Source organism: Rhinolophus hipposideros (genome assembly GCF_964194185.1).
Source record: "Rhinolophus hipposideros genome assembly, chromosome: 7".
In the NCBI taxonomy this organism is placed as follows: domain Eukaryota; kingdom Metazoa; phylum Chordata; class Mammalia; order Chiroptera; family Rhinolophidae; genus Rhinolophus; species Rhinolophus hipposideros.
Window position 1 is genome coordinate 58,730,524 of NC_138053.1, and position 25,772 is coordinate 58,756,295.

The 25,772-nt window shown below is 33.0% G+C and overlaps 2 protein-coding genes across 5 annotated transcripts in view; one reads left to right on the forward strand and one right to left on the reverse strand.

The window, feature by feature from the left end:
* The window catches only part of SGTB (small glutamine rich tetratricopeptide repeat co-chaperone beta), a 33,530-nt gene extending 29,094 nt beyond the window's left edge, over positions 1-4,436 (forward strand). Inside the window, exons 9-11 of the mRNA XM_081053981.1 lie at positions 1,553-1,590; positions 1,821-1,904; positions 3,052-4,436. Coding sequence (XP_080910107.1) covers positions 1,553-1,590; positions 1,821-1,904; positions 3,052-3,163 — 234 coding nt within the window. The 3' untranslated portion in view covers positions 3,164-4,436. The remainder of the gene's footprint in view (positions 1-1,552; positions 1,591-1,820; positions 1,905-3,051) is intronic.
* A 767-nt stretch (positions 4,437-5,203) lies between these two features.
* The window catches only part of TRAPPC13 (trafficking protein particle complex subunit 13), a 38,374-nt gene continuing 17,805 nt past the window's right edge, over positions 5,204-25,772 (reverse strand). Inside the window, exons 6-12 of one of the 4 annotated variants that reach the window (XM_081053978.1) lie at positions 22,990-23,062; positions 21,955-21,999; positions 12,946-13,079; positions 11,487-11,685; positions 10,127-10,227; positions 7,760-7,907; positions 5,204-7,634 (exon numbers count right to left, since the gene is read on the reverse strand). In XM_081053978.1, coding sequence (XP_080910104.1) covers positions 7,527-7,634; positions 7,760-7,907; positions 10,127-10,227; positions 11,487-11,685; positions 12,946-13,079; positions 21,955-21,999; positions 22,990-23,062 — 808 coding nt within the window. In that variant the 3' untranslated portion in view covers positions 5,204-7,526. Of the gene's footprint in view, positions 7,635-7,759; positions 7,911-10,126; positions 10,228-11,486; positions 11,686-12,945; positions 13,080-21,950; positions 22,000-22,989; positions 23,063-25,772 lie in introns of all 4 variants that reach the window. The other 3 variants (XM_081053980.1, XM_081053977.1, XM_081053979.1) reach the window with 3 other exon arrangements.

Consider the following 25,772-nt stretch of genomic DNA (forward strand, 5'->3'; position numbering starts at 1 on the left):
TACCTGTGGATATGTGCATTTTTCTAGGGAGAGAACCTTATTTTTTGTCAGGTTGGCATAGGGGTCTGCATTTCTACAAAAGATTAAAAACCATTCTCTCACATGAAAATAGCCCTAGGAAAATATCTAATAATTGGGGTCTGAGGATCTTGGCTATTGTGGTTCCCAAGCTCTCCTGTCAGCATTATCTGCTTCCTTTCTATCTTAAGAGTTTATTTGAACTTTTAATGTAATTCTCATTTATATGTACCCCATCCTTCAAACCAACAAAATCATTTATAGATCTTTTTGAAAACACACATGCTCTTGTCCAATATGTGGGAACTCTGGTTTAGTGGCACAGGATGTTACCTGGGCAGATAAAGCTCCTTGGGTGACTGTACCTCTGGCTCAGAACTATTGTACCAGATGCTGCACCCTTGGAAGGCCGCCCCACTTCTTACTCATCTTTGTTTCCATAAAAAAATGTCTTGCATCCACTAAATCTTCAGTTGAGATGAAGTGTACAGATGGCTCATTCCTAGTGAGATAAAAAAGTCTTTTGAACATTTGCTAGGTTTGTAGCAGTTGGTAGTTTAAAATTGTTAAAGTCTTTGTAGACAGTAATTAATTTTTGAATCACTGACTCTAAATGAGGTATTTGGAAAGCCATCGCTTGCTTTTATTACCAGGGAAATAATGTTTGACTAACTTGCAAGTAATTCGGTAATTCTCTTTGCGTCTCAAGATTAAGGCCAACCAAATTTAAGTAGGTCTTACCACCTAAATACAACAGATGTGTCTCTCTGAGGTTTTGTCTTTTCAACATTGTTGCCCAATTCTAGGCCTCAGGTTGTGCTATTGCAGCAAGGTGTGAAAATGGATTTCTTTTGGTTTCCGATTTGGCTTAGCCCTCAAGATGCCAACTACTGAAGTGAGGTGTGGGTTAAAAACATTGTGTGACCCTTCAAACGGGTTAGTTTGATAGAGATTAAAGGAGGAGTTTTGGAGACAGCTCTTGGAGTTAACTACTGTCTACAAAGATTAGACTAAAATTAAATTTTATGTGACTATTGTCAACTACCAATTTGAGGCAAGAAAAAATTATTTATGCTTTCAAAATGGAACGTTTCAAAAGTGTATGTGTATAAGCAGTTCCCCTTCTACTTAAGGATGGGAAGGATTGAAACTGTTATGCCCCAGGGAACAAGGTCTTAAGAGTACTCTTTTGAAGTGGACCCTCTCAAGTGTAGGCGATTCTTTAACTATACCTTTAAAGTTTCTTTCTCCTTCTGACTTTATTGATCTGATCAGTAGTAATAAGTATACTGCTGTCAATATCCTTATAGTGTTGTGTAATCTCTCTATCCTTGCAACGTATTTTAAATGCCATTTTTTTTCTAGTACCTTTTTTACATTACCTATTCATTTTGTATAGCACACTAAAACTCTACAAAATCTTAGTACATTCATGGTTTAGCTTTCATTCCTCTGTTTGGTTTCTTAAAAATCTTTGTTAAAGTTCTCTAAATATTAACTACTTTTAACGAGAAATGCCGTTTTTCAATTCCAGGCAGCAAGTTTAATGCAGAACCCTCAAGTTCAACAGCTGTAAGTATGTAGAAACGAAGGATTACATTTTCCCCCTTCCACTTGGCAGGATCCTAATTTGAGCACATCAGCTCCAAAATGATAAAACTGCCCTGTATGCCGGTCAATGGGAACTTACAGCCACACACATTTGGCCTAACTTCCTACACAATGTACGTATATTTAAGTGACTTGTCCTTGGCCACTATCTTACCTGTAAAGAATGTATGCCAATCTCTTGCCTACTCTAGAATGTCAGGAATGATGACAAATGCCATTGGGGGACCTGCTGCTGGAGTTGGGGGCCTAACTGACCTGTCCAGCCTCATCCAAGCGTAAGTGTTACTTAAAGCAGAAATAGTAAAAATGTATGTTTTACATTTTGTCTATGAAGGAACCAGGGCTTTCTTTTTTAACTTTTATGTTTTACTGTTAGTATCTGTGGCCTCACTAGTTATTAAATCTAAAAAGTTGGTAAGTTGGAATTTTCAGACTGAAGGGCAGGAATATAGAAGATCTGGATCCAAGAAAAAGTTTTCGGGCCGATTTGAATAGTTACTCAAGGATGAAGATGAGTCAAATAGCTACTTAACATATACTTTCATTTAGGTCCACCTATATATTTAAAAATCACGTATTACATATATTAATTTTCAATTTAGGAGACTATTACGAAAAAGTAATTCTGGTTTTTGCAGTTATTTTTACCCTTTTAAACTGCACTTTTGCACCAACCTAATATATTCCAAGTTTTTCAGTGCGTGTCATCACTAAAGGGACTCCTTGCATCTTCTCATTATCTTCACTTCCATCCATGTTGCTTAAGATACTGTACTCTGCTTTCTGACTCTGTGTGTGATGCTGTCACTGAAAATTTTATACGAAGCCACAAGTACCATTTGCTGTTTGTGATCATGACCACGTAACACCATTTGCAATATTGCATTTTTAGAGTGATCTTTAAGTGGCATGATTATAGTGATGTCTAACACTTGCAATTGAGGCTCACACTTCAGGAATTTGTATTAAATTTTTTGCCTTTCTAAAAATCAGTTCTATTCAGTGACTTCTCTGCACATCCCAAAAAGAGTGTGACACCTTTTTGTGACAAGAGTACGAAGACTATTAAGACTTGACTAAAAGAGCAATACCTTGCTTTATGTTTGAGCACGTACAATAAAAGCGTGTACATTTTAGCCCTCTGCTTATTTGTGGTTAAGCACCAGACAGGATGAATTTCACCCAATTCAGGAACTCATTTTTTAGCTTGGGTGTTTCGTTTCTTATAAAAAGCAATGCCCTATAATAATGCCATCTGGAGGCATAGGTAAACTTGCAGATACTAAAGCTGTGATTCTAAAACTTGTTTTTATAGAAAAAGTTCTCTTTGGGTGGTACCCACATCCTTTGCAGTTCTTTCTGCACCAGTGTTGTGAGACTGGAAATCCCCTCATTCATACCACTTTGCCTCTTTACTTACAGGGGACAGCAGTTTGCTCAGCAGATACAGCAACAGAATCCTGAACTTATCGAACAGCTGAGAAATCACATCCGGAGCAGATCCTTCAGCAGCAGCACCGAAGACCACTCCTGACTTGGCCAGGGACCCCAGCCCAGAGTGCAAATGGTTATGACTCTGAAGCGTTTGCTGTACATAGTGGCCAAAAACCAAAAACCAAAACCCTGAGGAATAAATCTGTCTAGATAGTAGGTTTATCACAAACAGACTTGAACATAACATGACTTCTTTGTAAACGAATCATCAGTAGCCTGGTTAAGTGGCAGTACAGCACTGGACAGCGTACCATTTTCAAATCTTCATCATCGTATTTGTACATTAGACTTAATAACAAGAGTGTATCGATTGAACAGTAAGGCTCTTTTATTGGTGAGTCCTCTAGCTCCAAATTCCCTTAAGCAAACTTTTTTGAAAGGGGAGATGACTAAGAGGAAAGGTTTCTCATGCTGGGTTAGAAGTGTACTTGCCACTGAGCTGCATGTCTGGAGAGAAGAAATTTGTTACCTAGGTTTAGCTTTGGTAAGGATGTCAGTCACGAATACATACCCCAAGGGCAGGACTGTCTTTAATGCTACTTGTTCTGATGGGTAACAGGGAATCCTGGGAGCTGGTGGAAAGCAGCATTTAGTGGAAGGGCTGTTGTTTTGAAAAGAAAAAACAGATGCTGTGAATGTATAAAGTGAACCTAGGCAGGATGCTCAGGTTTTCTACATAGTTCTTACCTAACCTTGCCTGCAGTTTTGTATGGGTACCACTCGCATGGCCACTTATGCTAAGTACATAATAAAATACACTTAGGAATCCTTAATGGTACTGGTTAGGTCAGTTGTATAACCAACTATTCAGTTTAACTAGCACAATTTCCTCAGTGGTGACCTTACCATCGAAACTCTCAAATATACCTACATTTAAATAAGCCAATGACTTGGCCCTTAAGGATTTTCTAAGTGGTGTTTAGTTATGTGCCCATAAACACCGTTTTGTTTTTTTAAACAGTAATTATTTGATGGATAACAAAAAGCATCTATCACTAACAATGCTTGTTCCTATAATACTCTTGCTATGATTTTGTTTGGCATGTTGGTTTTATGCTTCACCTTAATTTGATGCAACTTAAACATAATAGGGGGCTTAAAATATACTGCAATTAGAAGTTTGTGGCGAGAAATGGCATTGTTAGGTATTAATGACATGGCTCTAACTACAGTGATGGGTGAGACTGTTCTAATTCCAACTGGAATTTCTTGTTTGTTAATTATGAAATTGGTTAAGTTGGGGAGACCTGTCATGATTTCACAAGTGCTTGAGAGAAAACAAAAATAAAGTAATGCTGATGATCAGGGCCTTACTCTAACTATTCTCAAAAGACTACTTATTATCTTGAACTTTAAAAACTAACGTTTCCTTTCTTTCCCTTTGTGAGATTAGACCAGTGGTTCTATAATTTCACTGTAAGAATCATCACCAGGGTATTTGTTAAAAACGCAGATGCAGGACCACACTTTCAATTTTTCTTTAGTAGGTCGCATAACAAGGAAGCACCATTTTAAACAGTACACCAGGGGGTTCTGATGTAGATCCAAAGACTCTAAATTAGAGCAGCACTAGGTTAGAAATTTCTCCTCAGTGAGACCAGCAAATACCCAATCCCCCTGAGTTCAGGCTACAATGAAGACCTATACAAACACATAGTTTTGGCCGGAGAAGAGCAGGACTTGGGTCTCAGGCCCTCTGAATTAAATGTCCTATATTCCATCTAAATTAACTTAATTTTTCATAAGTTAAATTCAGCTCCTAGTGTTCAAGTGTTACACAAAATGAAGTACTAAATGAAAGTGATGACTGATGAAAAACAAGCAAAGTTGATCCTTAATTAAAAATTAGTCACTCTTATTTAGTGTTCAGTAAGTAAAATTTGTAGTATAACCATCTTGAGTGCATTAAAAATGCTTTCAGATTGATAAAATTGGTTAAGCCTCCAGCTTACTGACTAGGAAAATAGAGAAAATACAAATCAACAGTATCAGAAGTGAAAGGAGATATTACTGCATATATCCTGTAGACATTAAAAGGATCACTAGAAAATAACACAACGAACTCCAGGTCCATATATTTAACAATTTAGACAAAATAAATCTCACAGAAGAAATAGATATCTTCCAGAAAAGAAAACTACAATAACCCTAAATGATTTCAATAGGGAATTCTGCCAAACACTTAAGGTAAAATAACATCAACTCTATACAATCTCTTCCAGAAAATAGAAGAGGAAGAAACATTTCCAAACTCATTTTATATACCTATTACTCTAATACCAAAATCAGACAAAGACTTTATATGAAAAAACACTTTAAAACAATGTCTTGATTTGCTAGTATCTGTTGTGAAGGTAGTCATTCTTTTTATAAGGAGTAATGGGAATTGGCCTATTTCTTCCTTTTTTCCATTCAAGTTTGTTTTTTTTTTGCTAATATACCACCTATAACAAATTATTCTAGATGATATCTGTCCACTTACCTGGATTTCCATTGAATTCAAGCCAGTTTTGCTTTTCAAGTACCTTCATCACGTTGGAATCACTGCCTTTCAAAAGAGTTTTGTGTAGTTGGATTTGCTAGCTACTCTTAAAATTTTAAGGAATGCCCCCAATAGCATTCTTGCTTATCTAGAACAAGAGAGCATTGAGGTTAAATCTTTATATACAGTCTACTTAGGAATGATTAACTGCCATTAACCACATTTCATTGTAGTTAGCTGTAGCTGTTATCATGCTGTTAAACTTAAAATGTCCTTTTTATGCAAATTACATTTTCATTTAATATATCAAATTGTTTAATTTTTATAATATGGTTTAAACAGGTCCTTTCTAAGATGACATTATCTAACCTTTACTTAAAGAATGAACAATATGTGTCTAGGTTATTGCTTTTAAAGGGACTTTGTAATTAAGTCAAATTATGTAGCACATTTCAAGTGACCATTATATATGTTACTACTTTTAAAATTTGAAACAGAATAAAATAGAAGGGTCAGTCATGAAAAGATGCTTAACAAACAATCAAAACACCCACTTTATAGCAATGGCTATAAAATCTTATTCGTCACTTAATCTTATTCATTTTGGAAGACAGACAGACATTTTACACTTCTTGTATTTTATTTTGCACAGACATTTCATTATCATTCCAATTTAAGGGGCAAATCTCACTCCAAATGTAACTTTCACTTTGGACCAATTTGTCATGGCAATCGATAATTATGCATTTAAGGAAAACCAATTTTTGTATTTGACTTAATGTACTCTTATATTTAAGCAATTATATATACATCCTTGAACTGCAATTTACCAAAATAAGTTTTTATTTAACAGCATTACCTTTTGTTTTCCTGACAAAATATTGAAACTTTTATTACATTCATGTTGCAAAGTTGTTTAGAATCTTAACTTTTCACTGTTTTGTTCATGGCATAAGTAAATTAGTGTAATTACATGCAGAAATAGAAAGTTTAATAATATTACATAATTTAGAGTTCAAAATCAACTATCAGAAGCTGGAAATCCTTTAAAATATGCCTATGAAGTGGCTTATTTTTTAATGGGAAAAAAACAGGACTTTTGGACGTAAAAATTATCAGGCTTCTTAATTAAAAGTTAACAAAGTATTCAACAATCTAAGAAATAAAACCAATTCTGATCTGCTGTAACTGAAACTTAGATGTGTGTGTTTGTATGTATACACAAACACAGATACATACCAATAAAATAATTTTGAAAACAACCAGACAAATTCATACTGTGTTAGCAAATGTAAGGTTACATGAGGGCTATCCCTGTTGTTTTAAACATTTTCTGTTGACTGAGGAGCTGGGATAAACATGGGGGTTAAATGAAATATTTCTAAATAAAGTATTACACAAATTCTAAAGTTTGAAGAAATAACTATCTTCTAGATCGAGGCTGGCAACTATGGCCTGCAGGCCAGCTGCCCGGTTTTGTAAACAACACCGTGTTCCTTTTGCCTACTGGATACTCACATACTACAAAAGCAGTGTAGTATTTTCAACAGAAACCACGAGGCCTGCAAAGCCTGAAATATTTAGTATCCGACTCTTGACATAAAAATTTTCCTAATCCCTGTTCCAGGGACACATGGCCTCAAATACAGAGCGTTTGGAGAACAAAGTCCAGTGGTCTTCTAAAATGAAATCAAATAGACATTGTGTAGAAAATGTACAAATGTTAATTTAGCATATAACTTACAAGATAAAATCAGTAGATGGTTTTTTTGAAAACAAATACTTAGTAGTTTAACTGTTGTAAAGGAAAGAAATTTAAATAATATATACTTATTTTTGCTGTTGATCAGTTTACAACGATGACAAAAATACAGAAAGTTCTGTTGAAACTCAATGAAAACCGTAACACTGGAAATTTTCTTCAGCTTTCCACTTTAATGGCCGAAGATACCACACAGACTTGTGCGATGTCATCATATTCATATGTTCTCTTTAAAAACGTGTCTGTTAGTCTTAAGCCGGAGATGCTCTATTGAGAGAAAGATACAGGCCTAAATTTTCATTCATTGGTAATTACTAGAGAAAATATGGATATAGTATACGACTGTGGGTTAATGGCCCCCAACTATTGAAATTATTGAAAAGAGAGCATACTTGCAGTCCCTGTACTGAAGACAGTAGAGTAAGAGCAAGGCAGAGAGAAGAACTTGGATGTAACTTTCCAAGCTGTCTTCCTGAAATGCCGCACCAGTGGATAGAATTGGTATTGCACATTTCCAAAACCAGATCCATAGTCCTTTCACTGCTGGAGGAATCAGAAAAATAGGAATAAATCTTGTTCCTTTCACAAAGAGGTATGCGATCGTCTTCCACTACTGTCAGCAAATTTGTTTTCTGGATGTCTGGGACAATAAAAGCCAGAAACAGAAATGAAAATATATCATTTTTATTTCACTTAAGAAAAAGAATCAGGAAAATGAAAGGAGATGGCATCTTCTAGGGCTTAAAGGGGCACTGAGACTAATCTGCCTGTCTGGATGTTGGCCTTCTGGTTCCCTTACTGAACAGCGGCTCCCTGCTGCTGATCTGGTAACAGTGTTGCCTTTTCTCTGGGAGACTTCCCGGCACCTGTGTCTATCTCCTTGCTATGCATCCTTCCGATTTCTGTAGGTACTCCACAGAAAGACAGGTAACACTGAGTCTGGTCCAGGCTTCGGCTAGTTATGTTTCTTTACCGTGCAGGATGACATAGAAAGTGACTGACAACATTTACAAGAAGTAAATATTAGTCGGTTTTGTTCACTTTACCATGAAAAGCCTGCTTCTGCTTATAATTAATATCACCAGTTCGGCTTAAACATGTTAAAAAAAAAACTGTTAATGAAAGTAGCGTTTTAAAAAAAAAATACAAAAGCCTCATGATAAAACGTTTCTTACTCTACCACCATTCATGACTACTTCCAACTCTTTTATGTTTTTTTCCCCTCAAAGATGGCTTTGTATTTTAAAATACTTAAATTTTAAATACTAATTTATTGAATTTTTGGACATAATGACTTAATGATATTTAGCTTTTATATGCCTTTGTCTCCCCAAACATTTTAAATAGCCACTATGTGGCACAGACCAGGTTAGACGAATTACATGAATTTTCTCATTAAATTTCACAAAAATCCTGTAAGTATATTGTACGTGTGTATGTATGTCTGTGTGTGTGTGTGTGCGTGCGCGTACGCGTGTGTATTGGGGGCAGGGTAAATCCCATTTTTATAGATGAGGAAACTGACGATCTAAGAAACAAGTGCTTTTTAGAAAAAACTTATTTGAATCACAAAGTTAAAATGAACACCGAAAGAAACTGAATTTATTTTTTATAGCACTTTTTCTTTTGGTCAATAACTGATTTGCTATACCTCAAAAACCTCAAAAAATCCAAAAACACACTGTAAATGTACAGGATCTTTACCCTGTGTGTGGCGTTCACTGAGCTCCTATGATGTGGCAGTGCAGGATAACACAGCATCCCTTCTCTTGAAAAATTCAGTCTAGTAAGGAAGAGACTAATAACTGTAACAATATATGAATGTCATTAAGAATGACATTAAAATTTGTTATGGTAGAGAAAGGGATGATTAACTGCATGGGAGGGTCTAGGTAGCTTCATAGGAGAAGCAGGTGTTTTGTAATTTTGAAGGATGACTATTTCCTATCCCCTTCTTTGTAAGGTTGGAATGGATATGGAATTAAAAAGGATTACACACATTCAGACTGTGAGGGTTGGAATTCATCACTGCAATATTATCAAAATGCCTCAACTAATAGTACATACAAGTAGTAATAGGAGTAGCAAAAGCGACAGGGCTGGAATTTAATCCTAGGGGTTTTTTTTTTTTTTGGCTTCAAAGTGCTGTGGTCTTTGCTTCCCAACAGCTAGATTATACTCTCCCTTTATCATCAAACTTCTGTTTTTCAATCTATGATTATCCCTTAAATTCATACCAATTTTTACTTTCTTAATACTAAAGATACAGCTCAGATATAGCATGGCTCAGAAAAATCTACCTTATTACATTAAATCTATAATGCATTATTCCATAAGAATCTACTAGTTCATGCTTTAGTAATCTGAAGTCTGAGGGAAGTGTAAACAATGAAAAGAATATAGACTTTGAAGTCAAATATATCTGGTTTCAAATTCTGGCCCCATCTTTTCTAGTTCTCTGAGCTTAAGTCAACCTCTGAATTAGCTTTCTCTTGCATAGAATGTGAATAATTAATAGTTACCTTATAGGATATGATGAATGAATATAAACAAACACAGAAAATGCCTAATATAGTACGACCTCAAAAATATGTAATATACAGCTACCAGATGAAGAACTTCACGGTATTCAACATCAACATCAGAGAGGCTATATGTTAAGAGGAAACTTAAAAGGAGACAGCAATTTAAAAGATTTTAAAATTCTCTTTTAGGTAAGTGAAAAGGAAAGGACATTCATCCACAAACATTGGCATTACCTGCAGTTTGTTATTTTACAGGTAATATGAAAAGGTTCTTCTAGGTTTACGGTATCTGGGATTGCCTCCAAAGATAACCTAACATCTCCATAACCTGGAGCCTAAGAGAAAAAAACAATACAGTTAACATCTATTATAAAATCTTTCCATTTTAATGACAGTACCACATCAATACATTCACTCAACAGTTGTTGGTTGTCCAAGCTGATGTTCTGAGAAAATATTTTTCAGTCATTCTACTGTTCTTCATTTTAACTTCCTTTGTGGTTATTACCTATGGAATAGCACTATAGACCCTGACTGTTTTTGCTATAATTACTCTATTGTTCACTAGAGTTAAAGTGAGTCTCATAGGTAGTCAATAAAGAAATTTCAGGAGGTCTGAACCTTAAAGGGATTTTTTCCGAAGATACTGTAGCTTATGCATCCATAACTCTCAATAGGTAAGGTTACCGACTGAACAGAAAGGGGATGAGTACTTTGAAATGATCCAGGAAGAAAATCATGTCTCTTCAGACACATGGGCAGGGATGGACCACAAAAACATCAAAGCTTGGAACGTGCCATTGCAGGAGGACAGCTAATTGCTACATTTAAAAATAGGCCCAGTGATAGTAGACATACTGGGTTGATTACTTCGTAAGTTATGTAAATGTCTATAATCACAATGTTGTACATCTGAAACTAATATAATATTGTATGTCAACTGTAATTCAAAAATAAAAAGGCCCAGTGATAATTTTTTTTTTCCAAATTGTTACCTCAAACGGTTAAAGAAAAGTAAATTTTAGAATATATCAGAACAGGTAGTATTTAGCACAAAAGGAGGATTCTATAGCATAGTCTAATAAGCACAAGAAAAAGAAGCCTGGCAGCTATCCCTGCATTCAGAGCAGAAATTAAGTAAAATATCCAACCAACGCTTACAAGGTAAGTTTAGTGGGACTCATCTAGGTTTCAGATGATTCGGATTTTAAACATCTTTTTTAAAAAGGTATGAACTGAGTAGGTGACTGCAGAAAGACTTTTGGGATGTTGCAAAAAAGAAAACTTTAATATAGTGGAAGTCAGATGAATAGTGAGTGTGAATTACCATAGGAGGGAATGATTGATAAGCAGTATTTTAATTCCTGTTTGGGAAAGTAAAACACTATGTATCAAGTAGAAATTAACATTTGCACATTGTTCATTAATCTCGATACCAATTTTCTACCTAGAGATCAGGGAAATTGTTAGTCTTTTACCGCTTATTCTCTTTACAGTGCTCTGATTTTTAGTGGTAGACCTAGGAAAATTTAAATTGTTCTAACTACCTACCACCTCCCATACAAAAACTTCCACCAAAGTTTTTTCCACTCACCATTCTTTGAAGTTGGCTGGTCTGTAATCTTCCCCTTTCACCTAGATTTGTTTTCCACACTATATCCAATTTTCCGATTACTGTTACTCCCTTAATGATGCCTGCTTTTTCTGCAAACTCCTTTTTGGGTTTTAGGCAGTACAAGTACTGGCGTGTATCCATCGGTTGCAAATATGTTCTTGACCCAAACGTAGTTACACTGACAGGTGTAAACAAGAGATGGAGAAAATAGCATCTTTTAAAAGAAAAACCATGGCTGTAATTGTTCCTTTAGACAGGAACTGAATAATTTACTATCCAAAGATATACAATGGAACAGCTCAGTGGTTTCAACACAAATGAAAAGGACTTGTACTGAGAGGATTTATTTTTAATTTTTTTCAGTTGATATGGAAAATCTTGAGGTTCTTTATAATAGAATGCAATATATTACCTAAAATATTGAATATGTATCAATTAACTGAAAACATCCAACAGAAATTAGAACTTTAAGTATCCTTTCCATTTTCTCTACAATTATCAAAGAAAATAGTTAAGAAGAAGAAACGTAACATTATAAACTAAGTCATCATTTCCAAAAGATCAGGAAGAGAATGGAAAATTGTTTTCCCCAGTGGGTGTATGGGAGGCTATAAACTTTTCTGTATCTAACCACCATAATAACATAAAAGGAAACTTTTCATTTTTAATAAAGTCAGGTACTTTGTCCAGCTATTACCTTCTTATCCATATTAATGTCAACATTACATTTATTTATTCTTATTTTAAATTACCTATATAAAGACATATGTATTTCATTTTCACAAAACATTAAATCCTGCATTTCTACACTCACTCCTTTTGATGTTGGGAGAATATTTCTTCTTAAAATTCTCCCTCATCCTTACCCTGTCTAACTTCTCCATCATTCCTTCCCACCATGCCTCAGTTTTATCATTTGCAGGAAAAGATGAAAGGTTCCATATTTATTTCACTGAATTATGAAAAATTAAAAAAAAACACAGTACTTTAAATAGTAAAACACAAAATGCAAACAACTAGGATCTTTAATTTTATGAATAGGTAGAGTACAGGAGATTTTTAGGGCAGTGAAACTATTTTGAAATGTACAGTAATGGTGGATACATGTCATTAACTTGTCAAAACCCACAGAATGTACAACACAAAAAATGAACTCTAATGTAAGCTATGGATTTTAGTTAATAATAAGTATTAATATTGGCTCACCAATTGTAACAAATGTGCCACATTAAAACAAGATGTAAATAATACAATACTGTGAGTAGGGAGGGAGTCATATGGATACTTCTTTTGCATAAGTTTTTCTATGAACATAAAAGTTTTCTAAAACAATAAAGTCATTAATTTAAAAACAACTACAAACCATCTAAGAGTAACATATGTTAGAAAAGTTCATACCTTTCAAAACAAGAACAAATACTTCATAACTCACACTTACCATTCTCCAGCTTGGTGGACTGAATTTAGTTCTGCTACATTGTACATTATAGATGGCTCCAAAGAGACTTTCTCCATAAACATGGGTGAGGTTGTAATATTCTGAATCTGGGCTTCCAGAAATACTTCATCAGTCTGAGGGTATGAAAAAAATATCCACCAAAGTGTGACGGTATTTAAAATATTAACCTCAACAAAAACATCTGATCTATATGAAGTAAAAATATTAACCACAAATGTGATTAGTTCATGCCTGCAAATCAAAGTTATCACAATGCAAGAAAAGAAATCTTCATCCTAATGTGATTAACAGGGGCAAAGTCAAGTGTTAGTCAACTGATAACTTGTCAAACAATGGATAGGGGATAACTATAATACTTTTTGTATTAACATCCAAAAATATTTATTTAACTGGAATTTCATTCACAAGATCCTAAATCTTTTAGTAAGTCATTAAAATGTTAAAACGAAATTTAGTATGAATATACCTCTGCACCTATCATTTTAGTAATATGTTAAGATAATTCAGTTTCGCAATAACTTTGGAGCATAATATAACTTCAATTGTCATATTACTTCAATTTAGAGAGTTTAGGGACCACTAGTACAGTGAATTATCTATTTTATATAATCTTGTAGGATTTAACTTTAAAACTGATTGTTAGTGGTCATTAGTAATTTCTTGGTTTACTTTGAACGTATATTTAGAGCGAAAAAACATGTGAATTATACCTGACAATCTTAGAACTTTTAAATAAAACAAAAGCTATTTTGTAGCTTTAGTGATGGTTTGAAAATTGACGCTATTCAGTAGTCATTTAGTCAATGGATAATTTAAATAAATATTTTTATAAAAACTTTTTATTCCGATTATGTTAAACATCTTTCTTTTTATGCTATTTGATTATTTTTTTTGTGTGTAATTGAAGGATAAGAAACAACTTGGTTCATTTTTTAAGCCCACTCATATAAAAAATGATATGCTAAAGATATTCAAGAATTAATTTGTTCAAAAGTTTCATAGCAATATATATACATATATAAAACAAAATAAACTATGACCAAATAATTTGGCACTTACAAGTGTTTTTAACAGTAAATCCAGGGAAATGGAAATCACTTGCAAAAATATAATGATGAAGATATAATCTACTGTATTACCTTGTTTCCCTGAAAATAAGGTCTAGCCGAACAATCAGCTCTAACGTATCTTTTGGAGCAAAAATCAATATAAGACCCAGTCTTATGGAATATAAGACAGGGGTTGATATAATATAATAAATATAATACAATACAATACAATACAATACAATACAATACAATACCGGGTTTTATGTAAAACAGGATCTAATATAACATAATAATATAACATAATATAATAGTGGGTCTTATACTAATTTTTGCTCCAAAAGACACATTAGAGCTGATTGTCTGGCTAGGTCTTATTTTCAGGGAAACACGGTATTATCTAAAATAAAATAGATTCTTCAGTCCTCAGCACATGTGCTCAAATAAAAACAAAACTACGATGATGTATCTATCAGTTTAAAACAATATACCATTTAAAAGCATTTTTCTGTTACTTTTTCTCAAAAAAAACGCCCAAAACCCTACATATATCCCATCAATCCATTGCTTTAAAAATAACCATAGACCCACATTTCAATTTTAATTCAATTTCTGCATAAATTTACGAAGAGTTTAGATAAAATGAAAGAAAAACAAGCAACATAATGGAAAATTAAGTTAGTATGAACAGTTAGTATAAAATAGACATTTGAAAATTTAAGAATTCAGTGCTAAGGCAGGTGTTATATATGTAATGTAACACTGCATAAGCAAATACTGCTTAAACAGAAATTTGACAATATGATATTAACTAACCTGGACAAATTTGATTTGTTTATTGTTGTTAAAGGGCCATTAAAGGGCCATCTTTACCTGAACCAGTCTTAAAACTAAAATCACTGTGCATTTGAAAATAAATTTCAACTAGTTTATTCAGAGAATTGAAGTAAAACAGGGTAATTTATACTATGATGGTGAAAATCCCAAGGTTATTTTAAACAAGGTTAACATGCCTCTTTTAAAAAAACACCTAAGGGAAAACACTAAAAGTGAGAATATAATTGTTTCTGTATGACAAATCGCTGATCATTTTTTTCTCACAGAATAAGACAATATAAACAGTACAAAAAGAAATACATTTTTTTGAAGTCAAACAGGTCTTATTCACAACTAACTTCTTTTTCCACTATGTTTTGTAAAGAGAGGTTTATTAGGCAGAGATCAAAAAGTGGTGAGTAAGGTAAGCATATAAATTTATAATAAAAAATCAAATTACCACAGAACTGAGGTCACTCTAATGGGAAAATAAAAAAGAAAAATTAGAAAAATCAGAATTAAATGTTAAAGAAAAAGAATAACTTTAAAACAAAATGCATTTCTGCATTTTTTTAAATTTACTAAATAAGACAGCATTAGTAAAATGAAAGTAAACAGAAAGCAACATAAAGAAATACGGCAAATCATTTTTCTAAAAAGGTGAAACTGCGAAGGTTAAATGAATAGAGAAGAACACTATAGGTGAATACTTAAACAGAAGCAAATATTCAAAGGCACATCTTGGGGGACAGAGGTATATTTCATGCCTTGCTGGTTCTATAAATTCTTTACTTACATCGTAATTCTTTATAGATTACCTAAGATTGATATATACTATCCTGTGCGCTTCTCCTAAATTTATCTAATAATGGAATCCTTTCTCCAAGGAGCGTCTTGGGTGATTAGGGTTCTATGGATCATAATTCAGGGAATGCTGGGCTAGACCACCTCAGACTAAATTTAGCATTTATTCTCTTCTTGTTAATAGATTTCATGGTTAGTCTTTTTCTTTTTCATATATATTTCTAAAGCTACCTATTTATCAAGTACCATCTCAAATGTCCTTCTTTTGTGAAACACACCAATGGAAATCATACTTCACCTCTAATACTCTTCTCGGAGTATTAGTACACTTTACGATCTAGTGGGGGAGGGCTGCTTATATTGTAGTTATGTCACACCAGTCTCCTCCACTAGATCTAACTCACTTGAGGACTGGGAAGATGTTCAGCTTATATATTCCTCTTCAGTACCTGGCATGGAGCTCTGTACCCAGCAGGTGACCAAATGTTTGACTCCTAGCTTCTAATGTCACCGATCTTCTTGCAAGGCTTTCCTATTTTAGAAGACTACAACAAAGTTTCTCAAAACTTATTTTCCTTTAGGTGATTCACATATTATTAGAATTCTTAGAAATAGCATAAAAAATGTTCCTGACAAACGTAGGGCTAATTATAGTTGTTGCATAAGGACTATGGCACTGAGCAATAACCATCACCTACTAATATTACAGTAGTTTACTAACTTCTATCATTTCCCTGAATTTCCTAGTTGGGGTCCTTAGAATCTGCCTCAAGCTACAGGCTGAACAGTATTTGTTTGCCTGACAGGTATTACTGAGTATCTTAGAGAGACCCTAAATCCTACTTATTTACTCCTGGTTTTTAAAGAGTTGTCTATTTTCAAAAGTTTAGAATTTCACTAGAATTTTTATTGCTGAAGTTTGTTAGCAAAATTTAAAGATTATGTCTATATATAATGTTAACTGAAAAAGGCAGCCAAAATTGTTATTGATTATAAAAATATTATATATAAATGAGGAAAGACTGAGAATATCGATTAATAAAAAAATCAACTACTTTTTTGTGTGATGAAATTGTGCGGGGTTTCTTTCTTTTGGGGGAATGTCACTTTTATATTACTCATGAAATAACTATTAGAGCAATTTAAAAAACTATTTGTAAATCACTCTGAATATTGTTACAAAACTACTTGTCAAGTACCTTAATGTACCAACACAGTTTCAACAAAGAAAACCTAAAATAGCTTAATATTTGCTTTCCTAAGAGCCAATTATAGAAAAAAAGACCCACCTAAAGCCGTATTTCTCATTTTTCTTTTTTTTTAATTTTATTTTTTTTTATTAGTTTTGGGTGTACAAAGCAATGTAATAGACATTTACACCCCTCACATAGTGATAACCCCGCCCCCCCCATCTACTACCTGTCTGGCATTGTATATAGCTGTTACAATTCCATCGACTCTATTCCCTATGCCGTACTCCATATTCCGTGATTCTGTGTATACATATATATTTAATTATAGTTGACATACAATATTATTCAACTTTAGCTTCAGGTGTACAGTGCAGTGGTCAGGCATCTACACAGTCTATGAAGTGGTCTCCCTAATAAGTCCAGTGCCCATCTGGCACCGTACATAATCTTTACATTATTGATTATATTCCTCAAACTGTATTTCATATCCTTGTGACAATATTGTGACTACTAATTTGTGCTTTCTAATCCCCTTACCTTCTTCCCCAGCCCCGCTCTCATCTACCAACCATCAGTTTCCTCCCCCATTATCTCTGAGTCTATTTGGTTTGTTTGTTCATTTATTCTGTTCTTTAGAGTCCACATATAAGTGAGATCAAACGGTATTTGTCTTTCTCCGACTGATTTATTTCACTTAACAATATTCTGTAGGTCCACCCATATTGTTGCAAATGGTAAAATTTCATTTTTCTCTATGTCTGAGTAATACCCCATTGTATAAATGTACCAGTTTCTTTATCCAATCATCTATCGATGGGCATTTCAGATGTTTCCATGTCTTGGCTATTGGGAATAGCGCTGCAATAAATATAGGGGTGCGTATATTTTTTCGAATTAAGTGTTTTGGATTTCTTTGGATAGATACCCAGGAGTAGAATTGCTGGATCATAAGGTAGGTGGAGTTCCATTTTCAATTTTTTAACGTACCTCCATACTGTTTTCCATAGTGGCTGCACCAATCTGCAATCCCACCAGCAGTGCACGAAGGTTCTCTTTTCTCCACATCCTCACCAGCACCTGCTGTTTGTTGAATTATTGATAATAGCCTTTCTGACAGGAGTGAGGTAGTATCTCATTGAGGCTTTTATTTGCATTTCTCTAATGATTGAGCATTTTTTCATATGTCTGTTAGCATTCTGCATGTCCTCTTTAGAGAAATGTCTCTTCAAGTCATGTCCATTTCTTAATTGGGTTGTTTGATTTTTTTGGTGTTGAGTTGTATAAATTGTTTATAAATTTTGGATATTAACCCCTTATCAAATGTATCATTGGCAAATATCTTCTCCCATTCAGTAGGATGCCTTTTTGTTTTATTGATGATTTCCTTTGCTGCAAAAAACCTTTTTAGTTTGATGCAATCCCACGTTTACTTTTTCTTTTGCTTCCCTTATATTAATAAAAATATTACTAAGAGTAATGTCTGCAAATTTACTTGCTATATTTTCTTCTAGGAATTTTATGGTTTTGGGTCTTACATTTAAATCTTTAACCTATTTTGAATTTATTTTTATATAGTGAAAAAAGGCGGTCCAGCTTCAGTTTTTTGCATGTGTCTATGCAGTTTTCCCAGCACCATTTATTAAATAGACTCTCTTTCCCCTGGTGTAAATCCTTGCTTCCACTGTCATAGATTAAATGACCACACAGGCATGGATTTATTTCTGGGCTCTTTATTCTGTTCTGTTGATCTATGTGTCTGTTTTTATGCCAATACCATGCTGTTATGATTACTATAGCCTTGAAGTATGATTTGATATCAGGTAGCGTGATACCTCCCACTGTGTTCTTATTTCTCAAGATTGCTTTGGCTGACTATTCAGGGTCTTTCATAATTCCATATAAATTTTAGGATTATACGTTCCAGTTCTATGAAAAATGTCATTGGTAATTCGATAGGGATTGCATTGAATCTATATATTACCTTAGGTAGTATGGACATTTCAACTATATTAATTCTTTGTATCCATGAGCATGGTATATGTTTCCATTTACTTGTATCTTCTTTAATTTCTCTCTTCAATGTCTAATAATTTTACAAGTACAGATCTTTTATTCATTGGTTAAATTTATTCCTAAGTATTTTTTTATTTTGAAGCAATTGTAAATGGGATTGTTTTCTTAATTTCTCCGATAATTTGTTATTGGTGTAAACAAATGCAACTGATTTCTGAATATTAATTTTGTATCCTGCTACTTTACTAAACTCATTTATCAGTTCTAATAGTTTTCAGTGGAATCGTTGGGGTTCTCTATATATGGTATCATGTCATCTGCATATAATGACAATTTTACTTCCTCCTTTCCAATTTAAATGCCTGCCTTTAATTTCTTTTTTCTGTCTGACTGCTATGGCTAGAACTTCCAGAACTATGTTGAATAAAAGTGGTGAAAGTGGCAACCTTGTCTTGTTCCTGATCTTAAGGGGAGTGGTTTTAGTTTTTCCCCATGGAGTAGGATGTTAGCTGTGGGTTTATCATATATGGCCTTTATTATGTTGAGATATGATCCCACTATTCCTATTTTGCTAAGTTTTTATCATAAATGGATTCTGGATTTTGTCAAATGCTTTTTCTGCATCTATTGATATGACCATATGATTTTTATTTTTCATTTTGTTATGGTGGTGTATCACATTAATTGATTTGCAGATACTGAAAACAACTTTGCATAACAGGAATGAATCCCACTTGATCGTGGTGTATGATCTTTTTAATGTATTGCTGAATTTGGTTTGCTAATATTTTGTTGAGGATTTTTGCATCTATGTTCATTAGGGATATCAGCCTACAGTTTTCTGTTTTTGTAATGTCTTTGTCTGGTTTAAGGATCAGGGTGACAGTGATTTCATAAAATGAGCTCCTTCTGGATTTTTTGGAATAGATTGAGGTGATAATTATTTTTTGAATGTTTGGTAAAATTATTCACCTATAAAGCCATCTGGTCCAGGGCTTTTGTTTGTCGGGAGCCTGTTGATTACTGATTCAATTTTGTTGGTAGTAATTGGTCTGTTCAGATTTTCTGTTTCTTCTTGATTCTGCCGTGGAAGACTGTATATGCTTCTAGAAATTTATCCATTTCTTCCAGATTGTCTAATTTGTTGATGTATAGTTGCTTGTAGTATTTTCTTAAACTTTTTTTGTATTTCTGTGGTGTCTGTTGTTACTTCTCCTTTTTCATTTCTGATTTTATTAGTGTGGGTCCTCTCTCTTTCTTGATGAGTTTGGCTAACGATTTGTAAATTTTGTTTATTTTTTCAAAAAAACCAGCTCTTGGTTTCACTGATTGTTTTTTTGGTCTGTATTTCATTTATCTCTGTTCTGATCTTTATTATCTCCTTTCTCATACTCCCTTTGAGTTTATTTTGCTGTTCTTTTTCCAGATCCCTTAGGTGTAAAGATAGATTGTTGATTTGAGATTTTCCTTATTTTTTTAGGTAGGCCTGCAATGCTATGAATTTCCCTCTTAGGACTGCTTTCACTGTATCCCATAGATTTTGGGTCGTTGTGTTTTCATTTTTGTTTGTCTCAAGGTATCTTTTGATTTCTTCCTCGATCTCATTGTTGAACCATTCATTATTTAGCAACATGTTATTCAACCTTCTAATTTTCTAACATATCTATTCTAACAGAATAGTTAGCAATCTCCCCTCAAGCTATGAATGAAATCTTTCCTAAGAAAATAAGAAATAAGACTATTTACAGTTTACCAAGCTGAATACTATATTAATGAATAGTATACTAGTAATATCAAAAAATGTGGAACAAAGATGTAGTATTCCAACTTCCCTACCCCACAAAAGAAATGCAAACTCTTTAAACATCTAGTAATCTCCTTGATGAGACTGTACCCTCTCATCAAATATGTATGCTCTTCACTACAGTATTCCACATGTGTTTGCAACTCTTCTTGGAATTCCTTCACTGCTCTGACATTTTGATGTTTCCAACATCCATTCCTTCCAGACTGTTCCCCTCCTCTTCTTCCATGAAACTTCTTCAGACTATTCCAAAATCTCATCCTCAGAATTCCTGTAGCACATCTTTTTATATCATTCTCTTTAGACTCACTATACATACTATATTAGGTAGTTTTGTTATTTTATCCCCCCCTTTTTTTTTTTCCTAACAGGTCTTTACTGCAGGTCAGGTTCCTTATGTTAGACATCTTAATATGCCCAGTTGTAGACCAAACTTTATACTGAATAAAAACTCAGATGCTGATGGTAAAAATATCTACCAAATTTGAGATGTGATTGCGAATTTCTGATTATCATCTGGTTTCAGAGTAATAAAGATATAATTTCCTTTCAAAATATTATAGTTGAACATTTTTGAATTTATCACTGTGATATGAAATATAACTTTGGGAGCAAAGGGCCCCATTAGGAAATCTGCTTTCTCTAGAGTTCCTGAAGCAAGGATTAAAATAAAATTTCGTAAAAGAAATTCAAGCAATAAAACCTTTCTCCAGTGGCAAATTCTATTTTATCTCTTTTGTTAGGATAGAATATAGATTAACTTCTTTTCTAAAAGTTACTTCTTTATATATTTTTGCCAAACTTATTTTTCGCAATAAGCGTTTCAAGCCAGTTACCAAAGTCAGCATCCTAACTCTGCCTGGCACACTGACTTCTTGGGACAAGAATATTGAGCTCTACTGGTTAGTATTTTTCCATGTAAATATTAAATCTCTTTTGCAGTGTTAGATCTACTACTTAAATTTTTGTAATATCAGAACTATATTGTAAATATTCAATAGATTGCTAATGTTTTTAGACAGTAACAACCATTAAATGGAATTACAGGGCCATCATTTAATAAAAGAGGTGAAAAAGACTCACAAAATTAACAATGAGAATAAAAATCAAGACATACTGATTCCATTTAAGTTGAAGACAGCAAATTAAAAGAGATCTGCAATGAAATTATTCACTTTTGATTGAACTTTATGCTCACTTTTCACAATCTGCAATAGCAATTTACTTCAATACAAAATGTAATACAACAGAATTTTAGTCAAACAAAATCTTAGTGTTTAATCTGAAATTCCATTAAGTGCCCAACACTTACCTCTGCATTATAAAATTTGGTTTTCACATCCAGTGGTTTGAGAACCTAGTTGAATAAAACATATCAATCAGAGATTCTTATCATTTGGCCATTTATTTTTGTTTGTTTGTTTTAAATAGCAGGATTTAAAATTATCAAAGGCATTTTCCAATTTTAATTGTAAAATACTTTTCTAATGGGTATGCAATACTCTTGCAAAAACAAAAAATAATTCTAAACGCCTTTTTTTTTAAAAGGTAACCATTTCTTGACTGGGTGACAGTTACATGCATTTTACTTCATTACATTTTACTAAACTTGACACATATCTAAATATTTTTCTTTATGTACATTTCACAAACAAATGTTTACCAAAATAAGCAACTGAATCTCCTTTTCTTTTAAAAGGCATGCAAAATGTTAAACAAATGAGCAATATAGCAAAGCAATAGCAAAAACGATTCTACTGATAGTACTTTTTTCTTCGACTTACAGAGGAATGAAAAATATACATAGCATCATATATAGAGAGCTCTCTCTATGTATAGATCTATATATGGTCGCTTACCCACAACACACATACACGTTAAACCAGTGGTTTTTAACTATATTTGATCATTGATCTTGAAAACTGTGTATAAACCAAAATTCTACCTACAATTTCAGTGACTCATGGAGTCTCTGATGAAGCTTGGTCTACTCAGTCCAAGTCAATAATCTCTCATTTAAATATTTCTTTAGAATTTTGATACTTGACACTCATTTTTTCCCCCATTCTAGGTTCTCATTTTATCAACTCATGAAAACAAATTTATTTTTAGGATAAAAATCTTCAACTTTTGTTATTAAAACATTACATTGATTATGATAATTTCTCTGATTTTATTTATCTTAATTATGTCTAACTTTAGATTGCTAGTAATACGACAAATCCAAAAATATTAAGCTATTTACTTTATTTGGAGCCTTTTTACACTGTAGATAAAATAGAAATAACTGCACACTTCCAGGGAAGAAAGGCATCGAAAAACCATTTACCATTGTCATATTCAATACCTGAAATTTGAAGAATTTTCTAAAATACATTTTTTCTCCACCCTGGGTTGTATAACTCACCGCACACACCAAGCTGAAACAGAAAGCTGTCTTAATGATTCTGAAACATTTTCAATTTTGTTTCTTAATAGTAAAATCTAACACCTAAAAATAAAAATAGTAAATCTAACATCTCATTTCTAAAAATAGTAAATCTAAAAATAGTAAATCTAACACCTCATTTCTACCTATAATCTGGAAAGAATTTATATCATTCATGTGAAAGTGTAGTCAAATGAGCCTATAGCAGGAAAAAAGAGAGTTCCAGCAGATGTAAATATAATTACGTGAATAAGGAAGCTCTGATTAGTAAAATGAGATATACAATTTTTGAAGCAGGAAGTCTGTACCTTTTCCTTCAAAAAGTGAATTACATTCCAAAATAAATTTCAGAATAACCCATTAGTTGAATGTAAAAAGTAAGTTTGAATAAACTACAAGAAATACAATTTTTAAAAATATTCCAGCATGGGAAAAGACTTCACAACATAAATGCAATGGAAAAGAAAAGATCCTTAAAGTTTTTAAAATCGAATAAATCAAAGACACTAAAGTAAAATAAAAATGCAGACAACAAACTGGGATAAAACACTTCTAACAATACATGGAGAAAACGGTTAGATGTTTAATATACAAAGAATTTTTGTAAGTCAATAAGAACAGTCATATCTCACTCAAATTAGGAGGAAATGAATACATAAACTGTAATACCATACTGGATAACAAGAATGTGAAAATGTTCGGCCTCACAACCAATCAAAGAAACAAAGTAAAACAATGAGATAAGATTTTTTTTTGACTTCTCGAGATTTGGCAAAAAGTCTTTATGATATCACCTTTGATAAGGACGTAGAGAAACCGACTCTCTTGATACTGCTAGTGATCATAAGAAATTTAGAAAATAATTCTTCAATAAAAGAGCCTTAAAAATGTTTATATGCTCCCATAGTACACCCACTCCTAGCAATCTATCATAAGGAAATATGAAGGGGTTCATCACAGTGTTATTTATAATAGTGAAAAACTAGGAAATAAAGTCCAAATTTAGGGTAAACAAAATATATGGTCCTAATGTGAAAGATAAAGCCATTTAAAAATAATGTTTTCAAGAAAACTGACTTATGTTCATGGTAAACTCAAGAAGATAAAACCATGGGTAGTATGATAAAAATTTTGTAAAGTATTATATAAATTATTTACACACATCTATTATCTATATGTCCATACAAAAAACTGGAAAGAAATATACCAATATTTTAATAGTGGTTATGTGAGGTGGTGGCATAGTAGGTAATTTAATTTCTCCTTTATACTTATACCTAGTACTAAGCCAGGTGCTAGGAATATAGAATTGATCAAAACACAATACCTGCTCTCAAAGTGCTCACAGTAGAAGCAGTTTAGCAAGGTACAGATTTTGAGGTTAGATTTAGATTTGAGTTCTATACCATTATTTACCAGCTGTTTAATTCTACAAAAGTCTCATTTTCTATAAAAATGGGGACTTTATACATTTAATACCATTTCAATAAACTCAATTTCAACAAATATTGACGTATTTTTTTTGCTAGATGCTGGGCACATAGCAGACTTGATGAAACTCATACTTTAATGGGGATGGTAGGCACTCAATAATTTAAGTACAAAAGGCATTTAAAAAAATGACAAGTTATGGGTGCTATAGAATATACAAAGGGGTGACGATCAAGTGTAGGTCAGAAAAGCCTCTCTGAGGAAGTCATGCTGTATCTGAGAAATGAAGTAGAAGTAAACTAAACAAAACAACATAAGAATTTCTTTGTAAGGGAAGAATACATTTCAAGTCACGGAATTCACAGGTAAAAGAAGTCCCATATGACTGCCATGCAGAGAGGGAGAGAAGACTGATAAAAGATAGAAATAAAGTGTCTTGTAAGAATTAGATTGTGGAGAGCTTTCTAAAACCTACACAAAGTCAGAATTTCCTAAGGGTAGTGAAGGTCACGCAAAAGGTAAGTGACTTATCTGAGATCACATAGTTTAATAAATGATGAAGCTGAAATTTAAACTTCAGAAAAATTTGACTCATACCAATCACAGAATATACAAGTATATTTAAAAATGCCTACAACAGATCTTGTCACCAAAATGAACTGATTAAATAAGATACTATTATATACTTTAATATTATATAATTATTTAAGACAAAGAAAGGCAAAAATAGAGATGAGTAAGAGATGATAATGAGAGATAGTTAACTAATAGGATTTGCGAATTGATTGGATGTGAGGGTAGTAAGGCAGATGGAGGTCTAAAATTACTTTAGGTGGCTGAAATGTTCACATTTGCTTCTCAGAAAGAAAGAAAGAAAAATACAGCTTTACCATTCAAATACATACACAGGCCATGATACAGAATTTGAGATTTTCTTCTCATAGAGTGTCTTACTTTGGTTCTGCATTTCTGAATTCTCAAGGTACAGTGCATAGACATAGTTAAACACAGAATACAGAACTGAAAACTTGTAAATTTAAAAATAAATGCTATTAAAATCAGTTGCTAGCATTTCAAAAAATAATAAATGTACTTTTAGAGTACTACCTGGGTTTTAAACATTTGCATAACTTTTTATTTTTTAGATAAAATTGTCTGTAGGTGCAAAAATGAAACTAGAGATAAATGAGGATAAATTAAGATTTCTTTTCCCCTATCAAACTTTCTGTTTAAAAGTTTGTTTCCTGTAAACGTGTAAAAATGAAACATAA